General features: G+C 36.5%; 2 protein-coding genes and 1 non-coding gene across 3 annotated transcripts; 2 read left to right on the top strand and 1 right to left on the bottom strand.

The window, feature by feature from the left end:
* The first annotated feature begins 1,112 nt into the window (after positions 1-1,112).
* LOC106661654 lies at positions 1,113-3,311 on the top strand. The gene has a single exon (XM_014385194.1). It carries the CDS (start codon positions 1,113-1,115, stop codon positions 3,309-3,311), a length of 2,199 nt encoding a protein of 732 aa, XP_014240680.1.
* A 1,561-nt stretch (positions 3,312-4,872) lies between these two features.
* LOC106662021 lies at positions 4,873-8,633 on the top strand. The gene is made up of 5 exons (XM_014385818.2): positions 4,873-5,061; positions 5,171-5,338; positions 6,189-6,344; positions 8,138-8,235; positions 8,310-8,633. The coding sequence occupies exons 2-5, from the start codon at positions 5,198-5,200 to the stop codon at positions 8,530-8,532; spliced, it is 618 nt and encodes a 205-aa protein (XP_014241304.1). The 5' UTR covers positions 4,873-5,061; positions 5,171-5,197; the 3' UTR covers positions 8,533-8,633.
* A 6,097-nt stretch (positions 8,634-14,730) lies between these two features.
* On the bottom strand, positions 14,731-14,804 carry Trnan-auu. Its single transcript has one exon. It is a non-coding gene; the product is annotated as a tRNA-Asn (tRNA).
* Between the last annotated feature and the right edge of the window lie 1,688 nt (positions 14,805-16,492).

The following is a 16,492-nucleotide window of genomic DNA, read 5'->3' as shown; positions in this document are numbered from 1 at the left end:
TTTCTAATTAAATTCTAAAACATTTATCATACTTAAAAAAATATTTTTCAACTAATACATCCATATATTTTAAATATTATTATGTATATATTAATTGGCCTTAGACATTAGCCATAGTACGTAGATTATTTTTGGTATGGGGAGGGGTTCATTTTCAGCATTCCAAGGCAATGGTGGGAATTGAACTCCCGATGGCTTGATACTTGCCGAAACTATTAACTAATCTGGTAATTTCAAAATGAAAATGAACATTTACATTCTCTAAATAAATTTCATAATGATTGAATTAATACTCTATATAATTTTATTAATAATCTACTCATTTTATGAAATTTTGTTTTTGAATATAAAAAATAGCTCTTTTTTTAACAACTTCAAAACAAAAATGCAATTTATCCATCTATTTGTATGGTGTAATATGGATTGATTGGTCCATCATTTTTCACTATTTCATTTTAGTAATTTGCCTCTTTGTATTATTACTTGTAGCACTGAGTTTGTATCATACTAAACCAACCACCTAACTAGGACAGTTTCTTTTATCGTTTGCAATAATGCAAGCACAATGTGCTTATCGTTACATTCATGGTTGAATGCTTGTTTTAATTTTTCACGACGAAGTCTGAGACATATTCATTTAATGATTCCAATTTGGACATAATAGGTCAGGTGATTTCTACCCACGCTTTCCTCGCACAAAGGACATGTCAAGATGTGAGATGTAGTGGTGTCGTCGTCTCGTCTGTTTTCACAATAGCTTGAATGTCCCAAGAAAACGCCGTCGTGCTTGAAAGCCAGTGTTTTCTTAAAACATGTGTAACTGTTACAAAAAAAATTTAACTACCTGCAATATCAAAAATTAATCATGTGATTAAACACAGGAAAAATCTTTTGTGGAATAAATTTTATAAAATAAAGTTCGCTTAGAAGTCATTTTGGTAAAACTGGTTTTTAGGAGATCTTGTGTTAACATAATCAAAAACATTCGGTCATTCGTAAAAAGTGAGGAAGAGAGATGCACTCAATATCTAAATAATGAACATAGGGAGATTTAGACAAGAAAGAGAAGGCTATTTGAAACGCACGTTGTTGGAAAGGGTTTTTGCGAGATTATGTCCAAGCAGCCCACGAAAGAGAAGAAAAGCAAAGCCAAATTCGGTCGAGACATCAATAGACTGAGTAGAAATAAAAACATCAAGGGGAAAAGTATACATTTAGAAGAGGATAAGAAGAAGAAACCGCAAATAAATTTGCTCCCAAGTAAGAATGTGAATGATATCATTGATAAAATAGTCAAGGAGGGGCCGAAAAAACTGAAAAGGAGCAATGTTTCCGAAATTTCTAAAATGATTTTAGGAAATTTGGAGAACGTTCTGGGAAAAGCGAAAAAGGCGAATATAGAAAATCTAACGCGAAAGAGCTTTGAAAAGAAACTGCGAAGCCATAAGAACGAAAACAATTCGGATTCGGAAGTGATGACTATGACCTTTTCAAAAAAAAGTGGAGACAATTCAGCTAGGAGAGTCGATATGGAAAAAAACCCACCGCCTCTGAGGAAACTGCTCATTGGGAAAACGGAGGAAGAGAAAAATTTAATTTCTTCTAAAATAAAGGACATGCTAAACACTCCCCACGAAATTAAATTCGTCGACGAAGATGCCAAAAAAGTATACAAGAAAAAAGTGGTTAAAAAATTACGAGGTTTGTCGCCCATGAACAAAACGGTTTACCTGACAAAAAGTCAAAAAGCGGCGAAAGCACAAGAAGAGAAGCCCAAAGAGAAGAAAAAGCCGGTTACGGAAGAACAACTTTTGAAAAGGTTTGTCAAAAACGGTATGACGTTGCCAAATGACAAGAGTGAGCGGAAAAGAATAATATCTTGTTTATGGCAGACGAAACGATCCCTTTGGAAAAAGAGAGCCCAATTGATCAAGCAAATAGAAGAATCGTCGAGAGCGGATTTTAAACCGAAAGAACAGAAAGACCACGGAGACCAACCTTCTGATGCCGCCTCAGTGGTGAAAACATACGTCGTCCCTGACACAGTGAAAGGGGCTAAGAAAAAAAACTTGTCTCTTGTCGACAGCGTCGTTTACATAGAAGAAAAGCAGAGGGGAAAAAGCGAGAACGTACAATCCACCGCATCCCAAGAAAATTATCCGGAGACGTCGGACAAACAAGTTAAGACAGAGAGGCATCACGGACAACCGGACAAAAAAGTATTGCCTAAAGTGATGACCTGGAATACAAAACCTCCGAATAAGGAACAGCAACCGAAGGTAGCGGTTTCAAACGAATCAAAACAGGAAAAAACCGAAGCGAATAAAATGCACCATAGGATGAAAAATCGTTACACGCTTTTGCCCAATCGAAACCAACAACCGAAGAAAACTGAGGCCGTCGTTCCAGAGGTGAGGGAACACGAGTTACTAGGCAGAGAACAACTTGGAGTCCCGGAAAAGGCGTATAAACAGATCATACAAGACGTAGCTAATTTTATCAAAAAGGAAGAGAAAAAAATAGTGCAAAATCTATGCGAAAAATACAAAGAAGAATCGAAGCAGAGCCCCGAGGAAGTCGGCAATAGAGAGAACGCGAAAAGTGACGAGCGAAGTGATTTATCAGAGAAAAAGACCCAAAACGATAATCAATCTTCCGAACAGGGTTTTGAAGTTTTGCCTTCAAAACCAAAAAAGCCACAGCAGGTTAAGAAAAAGGAAAATAAAAACGTGCCTCTTCCAGTTAAAGAAAAGACAGTCAAGGGGAATGTAATGAAGAAAAAGGCCAACTCGAGACAGTTGTCAAAGATGTCTAAGACGAGGCTGCAAGGCTCCAAGAACAGAAAAAAACCTTCCGTCAAAAGCGGAACTTTAAAAAAAAAGTCTAAAAACGCGGCCACAGCTCAGGCAAAAGCTAAGACGAACGTCAAAGCGGGCGAGTTAAAAGGGAAAGCAAATAAGCCCAAATCACCCGCGGCCCAAAATAAAAGTAAGGCGAACCAAACAAAAGAGAAGGATGGCACGACAAAAGGCGTCACTGAGGGAATCGCCAAAACCACCACGGCCAAAGTGAATGTCGATCAGTCCAGCGGGTCAACTTCGGAGTTAGACCTCACGACATGCCACACCAACAGCACCGCTGGAGTCAGCGACAAACAAGCTAAGCAAGAACTGCAACGACGTAAAGCCGCCAACGCTCAACGGCTCAGATTAAAGATGATGGAAAACAAAAGGGTTTTTGCAGAAATGAGAAAGCTTCAACAGGGCGATCCTTTATTCACGAAAGTCTACAATTCAAGCCCGTTCGGCTAAACCGCTTTCGGATATAATTTGGTTTGAAATTTTACCGTTTCAAAAATTCAACAGTCTCATCGGTGTTTAATGCTCGCTTACCTTTCGTCTGATTAAAGAGCTTAAAGGAGGAAAATGTACCAGATATTTGACTTAGGCACTAATGTAATATACAAGTCTAATAAAAATTTAAATTGTTAAAGCCAATTCTTAAACTTATTTCAAAACAACGCTTTTTAATTATGAAAACTGTTTTATTTTTATTCCTGGTTTTTCGTTACAACCATTACTAGTTAAAATAATAATTAATTGTTAAATATTGTTTAGGTTGAGCCGAAACACAATTCTCATATAAGGTAGCATTTTTCGCTCACTACATACGAAGCAAGGAAATGCACTCCTCATTAGCGGAATGACACATAGAGAAACCTTTCTCTACATCCCGGACCCATATGGCGTTGGCCCAAAAGTAAGTGTCCGTGTTTCTTACTCGTATGGCCTATCCTTAATCGGGCGAGGATGACCCTTCTCCTACAAGTCAGATCCTCCGAGAGCCACCCATCTACAGTGCTCTTGATAGGTGAGAGCTTCAGTGTCGATCCGGCTACCGACGCTGCCATTTCTTTTAATCCAGTTTTAATGCATTTTTAAGGGTATAATATAATTTATAATATATAATGTATTATATTTTTTAAAGTGGCATCGGTGGCCGCAATGGTTAAGGCGTTGACATGGCGCTCATCACTGTGACGTAAAGGTCCCGGGTTCGAATCTAGTTGGCATGCATTCGAACCCGACATACATACAAATCGTTTTTATTATTATTTTTTAAATGTATTTTTTATTTTTTAAACACGGACACCCCGAGGTTTGATATGACCTGTGCTGTTGAAAATGAGTAGAGCAAGGCTATTTAGTTTTTTTTTTTTTTTTTTAAATATTGTGCATAACTTAAGTCGGTGTTTAAGTGGTCAGAAGCATGACTATTCTATTGTGATGATGATATTGTATATAAAAGTTCACTATGTATTATAAATGAGATCACCCCTTCCCTACAATTTAACGTTAGATCATAACTCCCAAAATTGTACAAGATAAAAAATAACATAGATAACACATTTCCCTAAATATGCAGCTTAAGTTATGGCTAATATGGAGGCCGTAAGGACAAAGAAAAGAAAAAGTTCATATTATCGTTAGATTTTTAATATTATTAAAAAAATTAATTTATAATAGGTTTAGGTCAAAATTAATTTTTATACCGATTATGATACTGGTTTTATTACAAAATATAACTCTCTTTTAAACTTCGGACGTTTTTAAATGATTTTACATTCATGTTCGAATAGAAACCAATATTTAATGTTTATTATTATTTTTAATTATTTTAATTAATTATACCTCTTATCTAAGGTCTTTTTGAGATGAAACAGCTAGTGTCACATGCGTGACACTAGTTTTTTCATGACAACACAGACCTTAGATAAAAAGTATAATTAATTAAAATAATTAATACGATCAATTATGACTACTAAATACATAAATGGATTATTTTTAGTCGTTTTTTAATCTTAATTCATTTTTACGGAAAGATTGCGTAATGAAGTCGAAAGAATGACAACATAGCTTTTAGAAGAAATAAGTTCAGCTGATTTTGGTTTTAACATTCAATTGTTCAAAAGTTTTGTACTTATATAAACATCTTCATATAACAAACTGGTGAAATGTTAAATATTTGAGAGAACAAAAAAAAAAAAACCTTTTTCGAATAGTAAGTACGACTTACCGTCACTAATGCCTCGACGTGATCCGTCACGTTGTTAAGCGTTGCGACTGTCTCGTGTTTTAATACCGGTGAATACAATAAGGTAACATTTTAGATAAATGCAAAAATAAAAAAAATAGAAATGGAGTGCGGCCTAGAAAGAGTTGTTATTCCGGGTGAGGACGAACCGTTGAGCGACAGCGAGATGCGCTACGGTCTCGGAGATGGAGAAGGAGAGGACTTGGACCTCCAAGCTGAAATCCCAGAACCTTTATTAAGAAAAGTAAGTCGTAGGACTTGAACTTAAGGTTAAATTGCTGTATCTAGTTTTTTTGTATAATATTTATCTCTGTTAACGAGTGGTGTGATACCTAAAGTACGCAAAACAAAAGATTTATGTTGAACACAAATTTTATATTTTACTTAAAATGTTTAAACCGTAACAAACAGCTGGTGCAAAAGGTAAAAGATTAATGGAAAACTAATTCTGGTTGAAAAGTTAAAAGTAGTGAAATTTGTGTGGTGTTTAGTGACCGTTAGTGATTATTCGGCGATCGTGAGATGCGATCTGGTATGACGTAGGTTTTAGAAAAACATTTTCTTTATCGTGATCGAATAAAGATCATCTTTATTGTGGATCATCTTCAGGGCTCAAAGAGTTTGTTTTCCATGTTGAGAGTGTCACACAACACACAAGAATGACACATCTACACGGAAAACTAACACTTTGAGCCCTGAAGATGATCTCAATAAAGATCGAAACGTTGGCACGACAAAGAAAATATTTTCTAAAATCTACGTCACACTAGACCGCATCTCCCTCTCTCCGAATAATCATAAGTCGTGAAATTGTTAATTTTTCATGAGGTATGAATTAAAAATAACCCCACATAAAATTTCAACTTTTAATTTATGATCATTTATATATTTTATTATATGTATAAATTAAAAATAGCTTTTTGAAAAAACTAGATGTTAATTATCAATACAAAAAGTTTGACCTATACCTTTGTCTCTGGTTGCTAACACAATAATTTGTCCCATACTCAAATATAACCCAAATGTTCATACATCATAGTTGAATCACTTTTATTTTAGATCTGTGGCTGCCAATATTTTCTTTATTTTTCCAGTCGTCGTCTTTCACAGAAATCGGCTTGAAAGGGGGAGAACTGTCGGATGTGCTACCGCCGTCAGAACCAAAGAAACGTTTTACCCTTTCAAGAGGAATCAATCTGAGACACGTCGTACAAGGGATAAAAAAAAGAGGAAAGCCCCATGAGACTTCGGTTTGGTCCACTTTGTACACTTATACATATAAGGGGGGGTCTCGACTCGTTTATACTCTTAGTAATTATCGGGCTCTGCCTGATCCTTCAAATGTCTTATAGAATGGATGTTTGACAAACCTTACAAACTTTGGTGATTAACTTTTTTTTCTTTAGGCGTAAATCGTTCAACAATTCACTTTTATTTTCAACCAAACGTTCTGATTTGGAGAACAGTTCATATTTCACTTTTTATAATTTAATAGGTTAGGTTATTTTTAAAACAAGCTTCGATCATTATGTAAATTTTAAAATAACAAGCATTTAAATTGAGTAATTTATCGGTATACAGGGTGGCAGCTCGTCGTGTTGTTATACATTGAAAAATATTTTCGGTGACAGTACATCTAAATTGGAGTAGAATGTCGAAAATCGTTTTATCTCAATCCGTTCAAAAGTTACGATTTATTTAGTGTTTATTTAAGATTTCTTTATATAAAACCTGAATTTTCTCCTCTTTAACTTTTCCCAATTCATGTTAAATAACAAAATTTTATTTATTATATATATTTTGTATATATATTTATTATTAGAGTTAAGTTACATATATGTTTATGTTCAATTAATTATTCTTTTTATGTGAGGTCTTGGTTGGGATGAAAATGTTAGTGTCACGGGCGGCATTCAAATCCACGACCTTCGGCTCAATACGCCGCTGCTCTAACCACTTGAACTATCATGAAGGTCGTGGGTTCGAATCCCGCTTGTGACACGAACGTTTTCATCTCAATCAAGACATTAAATAAAAAGAATAATTAATCGAAATAATTAATATGGCCAATTTCACCACTAACATAAATGGATTAATATATGTATATAAATGCGTTGTGTTTAGTGACCGTTAATTAATCTGGAGATCGTAAGATGCCGTCTTGTGTGATATGGGTTTGGAAAAACATTTTCTTTATCGTGCCAACGTTTCGATTTTTTATTTAGATCATCTTCAGGGCCTGGGATTTATAAACATTGCTTAAATTATACAAATACATGTAAGATATGAAAAATCTCACTAACACTCTCAACACGACACACAACAATGGTACATATATACAGAAAAGTTTTCATTAAACATGCGTAAACGTACAACATTGTCAAGAATCTGTGATATATCTATATGAATGTAAAATGAATGAAAACTGTTCTATGTAGATCATTTAAAAAGACGAAATATATTGTCGAAAGTTCGGCGTTAGTACAAAACCACTATTGACCTCAACCCTAATCTACAAGACTATTACTGGAATATACTAAAAATTACCACATAAAAAAAAAGAATTTCTTAGGTTTGGTAAAAAATAATTTTGTAAGTAGACGGGTAGTAGTCTTAGAACAAAAGTGGATTAACTAAAAGGAAATTCGGTGCTGAATCTAAAAATTGGGACAAAAGTTGGGGAAAGGTTACGTTAAAATGAAGGAAATTCTAGTTTTATGTAAAGAGACTAGTTTTTCTTAAACAAACACTAAAAAAATCGTAACTTGTGAACGGATTGAGATAAACCATGAGGTTTACTGCATTCTACTCCACGTTAGATGTACCGTTACTGAGAAAAAATTAAGACGACGAGCTGACCACCTTGTATATAGATTTTTTTTCTAATTTGAATTTTATTGTTTACACGAAAATGGTTGATCTAAAAAGCAATAATTGTCGCCGGTGTCGCCTTGACCAAAAGTACGTGGTCGAGACCCCTCTGTTGTAAAAAACACACCTAATGGTTTTTTAATTATTCCTAATTGCTCGTTTTACTAAGTAGGGGAATGAAACGAAGCCTGCTGGAGACGCCACCGAAGAACCGCAAAAAGGCACGAGGCAGATATATTTCAGTAAAGTTTTCGACAGGGTCTCTCACGGGTAGGAATAATAACAATAGGAATTCGTTATTGACAAATTTGCCCTGAAACCGACTGACTCTGAATTTTCACCAGGACTAACCGGATGTGGACTTCACTGGGCAAGACTTTCACCAACGGGCCGGACGAGCCGAAGGCCGGCTCCAGCAGGACCCTCGGAAGACTCTTCGGCCGTTCGCGAGCCCGTGAAACGACCGAGGAGGACGTCAGTGATTTACCAGCGACCGAGTCACGAGCGCAGACCCTCGGAAGAAAGATTTCTTCGACGTTCAAATCAATGAAAAACACGAAAAATTAACGAAGGTGCTGCGTCCATTGATGAGCCCGCCGACCAAAAATGATTATCACTTATTATTCTAAAATAAATATATGAAGCTTATGGCTGAAATTTGAAATTTTGTGAAACGTGTATCTATTTTTAGAGTATTGATCGAGTTGATTAATTATTAAGGTTTATTTTACACTCAATGATAAAATTCGTCATAACTCATAAGTAAACTAACAAACCTCAAAGGTAGGTAAACCTCAAAAAAGATCAGGAGTGCAAGTGTGTTGGGCTTTTTCTTCACCTTTTGCAGAACTTTTTACGTCGTGTATGTTAGCCCATCTTTATTAGAAGTTCGTTGAGTCTTCAATGCTCTGTCTAGAAAAATGCTAACATCCTCGAGAATTTTCTATTTTTTACTTTCAAATCTCCAAGAAGATTATTGGATTGCTCAAGTCAAACACTTAGGACTGTACCAAGTCAGTCTGACATGCATGTCCCATAAAAGACTTAAGTAACAATTCAATAGAAGACTTGGACACGATTACGAAGACTTCTAGGACCAAAATCTGACGACCGTCCAAACTAAACTAAGACTGCGACCACTTTGGACATACGGGGTGTTCTATCAAACCATCCAACATCCAGCGCATTCAACCCTTCCAATCAAAAGTCTCAGACAAATTGTCAAAGCTCGTTATCACGTCACTGATCTCACTATCCACAACGTCCTCAACATTCCTTTTTTCAGAAGAACTGATCCGTTTCCGATTTCAAAATTTTTACACCAACCTCTCGATCCATCCTAACCATACTGCTCGAGCCCTCTACACTCATTCCCATCCTGAGAACCCCCAGATCGTCATCGACGACTTCGAGACCCCTTGCCCCTTAATCTTTCACACATTTTTTATATAGGGTTGGAGATTGCAGAATTAAGACAATCCTTTCACCCATTACGACCTAAGCAGATCTATTGTGGAGGTTGGTTCTGGTTTATAGCCACACCTTGGGAAGTGCCCTTGCCTTCTAAAACAAGCACTTTCCTTGGTGCCTCTTTGCGTACCTCCTTTGGTGCGAGAAATGTCCCACCGAAGTGGCATATTTCCGTCTCAGCTTTATCCGTCTTTTTAAGATGATAGTTAAGAGAGCAGTGGCCGGTACAGCTTATAATTTTACTCAAATTCTGCCTGCTGATATATTTCTTTGCCTTCCTTTGTGAGAGATTTATAAATCTCTTAGCTGCTTCATACATTTGTCCAATTTGTCTTTCTCAATCCATTCTTCCAGTTCCAACTTAAGTACACTACGGTGCACAAGTGGTTCTGGTCCCTTGGGTGAGAGGGCTGTCCCTTTTTTGGCTGGTTGGTCAGCCTGTTGATTTCATTCTATGCCTTCATTGTCCAGGAATTCACTTGAAGGTAATCTTATTCTGTTTTCCCAGAGCTATTAGGTAATTTAGGCACTCGCAGAAAGAGATTTTGCATATTTCTGTTAATTGTTCGAGTTCTTGGACAAAATCTTTTTTCGGCAGCCATAGGCATAGCCCAAAATATAAATAACATGAAACAAATATTGTAATTGTTATAAGGGTAATAAGTTCAAATAAATATTTATCAGAACACATTTGGCGCAAAACTTTCACTGAGAGAAAAAAATCGATTGTCAAAGTTGAAATTTGTAGCTCATAGCCGCTATTCTTTATAAAGGGAGGTATTACAAAATATATCATGTACCACGGAAATCATTATCAATTTCGCCTCTTGGGAACAGGTTAATTGGGTTTATAGTCATTGCGTCAGCCGGCAAGTATAAATTTGAATCAACAGTTTTATAGGTTGATCCAGGCGGCTTTGTATATCACAATTACTCGAGCCGAGGCAAACACTTTTCGGGTCCCGGTTATCAATTCTAGCTCTAATCAACGATATACCTCGGAATTAATTTTAATTATATTTCCGAGTTAGCCTTTGGCCCAAACCAGAAGATATAGCACCCCGAGGGCGTATCCCTCCCACCTGACAACTTTCTGATTTACATCCAAACTCTCGACTTTCCAAGACAATTAAACTTTAGTCGGATCATTGCCCATTTGGGAGATTTCATTTCAATATTTTCACCCGGACTTATTAATCACGATTAAACGTTCCGCTGGTAGAATGCTTTGATAACAGTTATTAATATTGGCTGTTGAATTTTTAGCGTTTTTATATTAATTGCCTGTTTTATTTTGAACGGATTAATAAATCACAATTAAAATGAATACGATGTCCCAAGCCCGACTTAACTACTGGGTTACCTAACTACTGTTCAACCAAGAAATCATTTTAAAAAAATGTACATAAAAACGATTATTATTTGGAGGTCGTGAGATGCGGTCTTGTAGATAAACATTTTCTTTATCGTGCCAACGTTTCGATCTTTATTGAGATCATCTTCAGGGATCAAAGTGTTTGTTTTCTGCGTAATTGTGTCATTCTTGTGTGTCTTGTTGAGAGTGCTTACACGACACACAAGAATGCCTGAAGATGTTCTCAATAAAGATCGAAACGTTGGCACGATAAAGAAAATGTTTTTCTAAAACCTACGTCACACCAGACCGCATCTCATGACCTCGAAAGAATCATCAAGAAACGGTCAATAAACACCACACATACGTAAAAACATTGATTATTTTTCCTCTCGACGTATTCTTAGTTTTATGTAAAATGAGTTAGTTCCATTATGGTGTGTTACTTTAGAAAAAAAGGTTTTAACACTAATCAACCTCGACAAACAGCTTTGTTCCTCGGGATTACCTTATTCTGTGAAACGACTCACTTGACCCAACTCCTTCAGGGAGAGAGTTCCAACCCTTGGATGAGCTTTACTTTCGGAACCCTTAGAACGTCCAGGGAATCGAACACCTGGTCTCTTGCAAAACAAAATCAACTCCAACCAATTAGAAAAAACGAATTATTAACTCAGAGATTAAAGAAATCTTAAAATTTAAACTGTAAACTATAAAAGTGTAAATTATTCAAACTACAAATCAATGTTAGGCTTGATTGGATTTTTGAAATGCATTTATAATATTTAATTTTTTACTTGTTTATATTCAGTTCCTATAGAACCTAGACTAGATTTATGGAACGTTTGTTTCTTCTGTACCCTTGTTTTGTTATCATTAATCAAGTGTTGGTTTTAGCCGCGGGTCGCGACAACCGACTTCCATTTCATTCCGTCCTCTTTATACAAAATTTAATTATAACGGATTAAAAATAGCAATGCTCCCGATATAGATTACGCTTCACTTTGATTAAAAAATAATAAACTTAGGTATGGGACGTTTTTTTTATTCATACGATCCAGAGCGGAGGGGGTGGGTTGAGTGAAGAACGGATTTCCATCATCGCAAAAGTTACACTTATGATGATTAAAAATATCTGGCCAGTTGCCGGCAGAACTGTTCGTTTATTGCTTCTTCCACCCGCCCGACTAACAACTGATAATAAACTCAATTGTAGCACCTTTTCTCAAATTAACCATTGGATCAAATTGAATAACCGTAAAGCTGATTCGCATTATTCTATTAGCTAGTCTCAATTTTCCCCTCAAGTGCAGAGAGTAAAAAAAAATCCATCCTTAATCCATTACATTTAAATGTTTAATTATTTCAATTATTATTCTCTACTTATTATTACAAAGAAATAAAGAGCGGTTTTTTTGTATAGTAAAAGGTAATTTATTAAAAGAAATTTTATCGGAAGGAAAATGGGAAATTTATTAGAAAAAGGGGAATTACTAATTAAAGAAAATATATATGTAAATATAGATATATTGATAGACAAATTTTACGCATCACTCCATTTATTTACTTTAAAAATTAAATCCATTACATTTTTACGTTGGCTACAGTTAATTAGAAGCTATCATATTTAAAATAATTATTTGATTAATCCCATTTGCACAAAAAGTACCATTATGCACTTCTATTCTCCCACGCCTAAAAATCGCTTTCAGTTAACCTTTTCCTTCGTTGATTTGATGTGATATTATTTTTATTTTCAAACCTTTTGCATTGACTTCAGTCAGGCATGTGGGTGAGTATGTCAGTGTCAGGGTCATAGCATTATTGGAGGAAGGATACAGCCAGCGCGAAGTCGACAGGAGACTGAATGTAAATCACTCTAGAATAGGAAAGGATTTTAGGCACTTCACTGAACAGGGCTTCACCATAGAAGACCAGGAATGAGATATGAAATCTGATAAGACAAGTCCGTAATGTTTCGTTTTCCTCCAGGAATGTAAGAAGGTTCAATGGAAATAACCTCAGGGCCAGGCAACTGGCTCGTGGACCTCTTTTTACCACAGCTCAGAAAATGACCAGTCTTCAATTCTCACGGGAACATGTGAATTGGCCATGGTGGACGACTTTACAGATGAGATGAGAGTTGGCCTCAAATTTTCAGATGAGTGTAATTTCATACGGAGACGCTCAGGAGAAAGGTGCGCCCCACACTGTATACCTCAGGTGTCATTCGACGGGGTTTTTATATGGCTTTTGCTTGGATGCCAGCACTGAATTGGTTGTTGTGCGAGATTTTTAACTTCACAGAGGTACTTACAAGACATAATCGACGTGCTTCTGTGCCATACCCCCTCAAATCGGTGAGAACTTCTTGCAGGATAATGTCAGGTCCCACAGAACATGTATTCTGGATGACCTGAACGAGGTAAGAATTGAGTGCATGGTGTATCCAGCTCGAAGTCCAAATTTGGACCAAATCGAACTGTGGTCTGGGGGTTCAGTTGGTCCATTTAAGAAACGAGACCGCAGATCCTAACACCCTAGAAGAGTCGGAAACGGCTGTTCTTGATGAATGGGAAAAAATTCTTCAGGTTCTGGATTTAATCAGAATTTTTTTTTCAAGGAATGAAAAATCGTTTAACAGACGTGATTCGTGCCAGAGGTGGAAATACTCGATATTCAAGGGGAGAACAATGTTTTTTTAAAAATATTTTTATTATTTAATTAGAAATCGTGAGATGCGGTCTGGTGTGATGTAGGTTTCAGAAAAAACATTTTCTTTATCGTGCCAACGTATATCATCACATTACATTCCACACATCAAATATTTTTCACTCACTGGCACTCTCGACACGACATGTAAGAATTACACAGAAGACAAACACTTTGAGTGATTAGAAATACTTTGATTGAATATATAAAAAATATATTTTGCATGGTATAAATTCACTTTTCCACATCCAAAATGTAATTGTTATATGTAAACTATGTTTGTAAATCCCAGGCCCTGAAGATGATCTCAATAAAGATCGAAACGTTGGCACGATAAAGAAACCTACATCACACCAGACCGCATCTCACGATTTCTAAATAAATATCGATTAACGGTCACTAATCACCACACAAAATATTTTTATTTATTTTTGAATTTTATGTATTTTTAATCTTTACTCAATAATTTTTTTAAGAATTAGGTAATAAACATTTTATTTTTAAATCTGTTATTTTTACAACCGAATCTATTTTTGGTATGCAAAATATAAAAAAGACTAAGTGCATTAAAATTTAAGGGTGATGCGTTAATTTTGTCCATCGGTGTATCGACTGACATCTATGTCAGTCCAGAATTATGTGGAAATAGCAGGTTCGATCTCAACCTCTCTCACTTATTCACGATGTCACTTACTCTCATTTCTCACTCATCCTCACAGTCAGCCACTCACTTTCTCTTTGTTCGCATTCTATTAAAAAAATCGAATTATACTACTTGTTATTATAATTGTGTTTTCTCCTCTGATACTAGAGTACGATAGTAATGGTTTTATTAAGTTGTTTACGTAGTTGCAATACTATTTTTAATGTGGATGGACAGTTTAAAAACATATCACGATCTAATATTCAAAATATATAATATGTAATGCATATTTGATATTCGTAAAGTACTTCGAAGGAGGTATGTTCAATAAATTTTATTGAGTCCGTAAGAGCATTACAGTTGCCAGACGTTCCGAACTATTGCGTAAAAAAGGATTTTCAACTGTGACCTGTCACCACACGTTATCTTCAGATATAGAATTTTAGTACAAGGGAATATTTTTTGTATTATGGCTCGTTTTATTTGTTTGGGTTCACACTGAAATTAATGTAAAAAAGACGAAGTTATGTTAAATTCAATTAATTAATCTTTTTATGTAAGGTATTGGTTGAAATGAAAAAGTTAGTGTCACGAGTGGGATTCGAACCCACAACCTTCGGCTCAATACGCCGCTGCTCTAACCACTTGAGCTATCGTGACTTCGATCAACTCGGACACCAACTCCCCATTTCAGCCTACCTTTCCAATTTTCGGGGCGGGAGCTGGGGTCTTGGGTTGAACCCCAAGACCGAACTGACGGTAAATCTAGGGCAATTATGCTACAGTTTTCCAGTATGAAATCTTAGCGATTGAACAATGTGCCGGAGTAATAAAAAGCCTAGTAATACATTCCCAGAAGATAGCCATTTTCTTTGACAGCCAGGCAGCTCTCAGGGCCTTAGGCTCGTGCGAGGCGAAGGCAAAGAGCGTTTGGAAATGCATGGAGGCCCTGACGGAAGTGGAAGACCCTGGCATGGGTCCGTGGACATTAGGGGCATAGAGGCAACGAAAAGGTCGACATGTTGGCCAAAGAAGGAGCCAACATGGACTCTTCAGGATCTGAACCCTACTGTGGCTTAGCATCGTGCCACAAAAGAAGGTAGATCCTAAAATGGATCCTTAATGAGTACAAAACCTGGTGGAACAATACCACAGGTATGAGATACGTGAAGAGCGTCATAGAGGACCATCCGCAAAACTTACAAAAGAATTACTGGAAGGCAACCGCAACCGAACAAGGATTCTGGTTGGACTCCTGACAGGGCACTGCCACTTAAGAAAGCACATGCACCGGATAGGAGTACAGACTGAAGAAACACTGTGCGGATACTGCCAGGAAGAGGAGGAGACTTCAGAACACATTTTATGTTTCTGTGAAGGTCTATGTAGTTGCAGGTTCGTGCAACTAGGACAAGAAAAATCACAAGCAAGATCCTACACCTAGGAACCGCTGGCAAAGCTGTGGAGGCTGGTTAATAGCCTGAAGCTGGCCAGTGAGTTGTAAATAACAAAGGAGTATAATAGATCTATTCAGGCCGCCTCTTTTATCCCTATCCTTATCCCTGTCCCTAATAGAAACTTAACGATTGTTATGTTGTTTTGTTTGTAATTGATACGTAATTTTCACTACTCTTTTTAAGTAATAAATTTCTTTTTGTGGCCTGCGGTTTAATGGATCTGTTGTTTGGTCACTGCCGATCATCTTGGCCATTCTTGGGGTTTTGGTCTCTTCACAGGTTTCATTAATCTTGGTCGGTCTTGTCCTTTTTAACTATAACAAAATTGAACATCATGTTGTGTCATGGAAAAAACCAATATTATTATCGTTACCTTTAGACATAATGATCTGATATACGAAAAACAGGTTTTTGGGTAACCTACATCTCAGTCGAACAATTGTAAATTTGCTTCAACGAAAAAAGTTAACAGTGGAAAATTGAAACAACTAGCTGAAGAAATTTTAATTAAAAAACAGACATTTAACAATTGATTTAATTGTTAATATTTATTGTCAGTATGTGCCAAAGCTCAATGCCAGGCAGGAGAGAAGCATAAAATGAAATAATAAAAATCTTTAGAGCAATATTAAACATTTCTACGGGCTATTAATCGTTAGGGATTAAATTGTACTCTATGTAATATCAGGCTGACGATTCAAAGCGAAGCCCGTGTCCCGAGGGGGGACTTAAAAATCCTCCCAGACCTCCGACCGGGGATGGGCCTGATTGTCGGCCCTGAATGTTCGCCGGGCGGGCATTAGCTGACAAAGGAATAGTAAACTTGAGTTTCCTGCTATCACTGTTGCCCCTTTGTCGTAAGGCTTATCTCATCCGGGCCGAACAGCTTCG

The sequence above is a fragment of the Cimex lectularius genome, unplaced genomic scaffold (genome assembly GCF_000648675.2).
Source record: "Cimex lectularius strain Harlan isolate CLEC.00 unplaced genomic scaffold, Clec_2.1 scaffold34, whole genome shotgun sequence".
Lineage (NCBI taxonomy): Eukaryota > Metazoa > Arthropoda > Insecta > Hemiptera > Cimicidae > Cimex > Cimex lectularius.
Note: the sequence above shows the minus strand (reverse complement) of the source record. Positions and strands in the feature narration are given on the sequence as shown.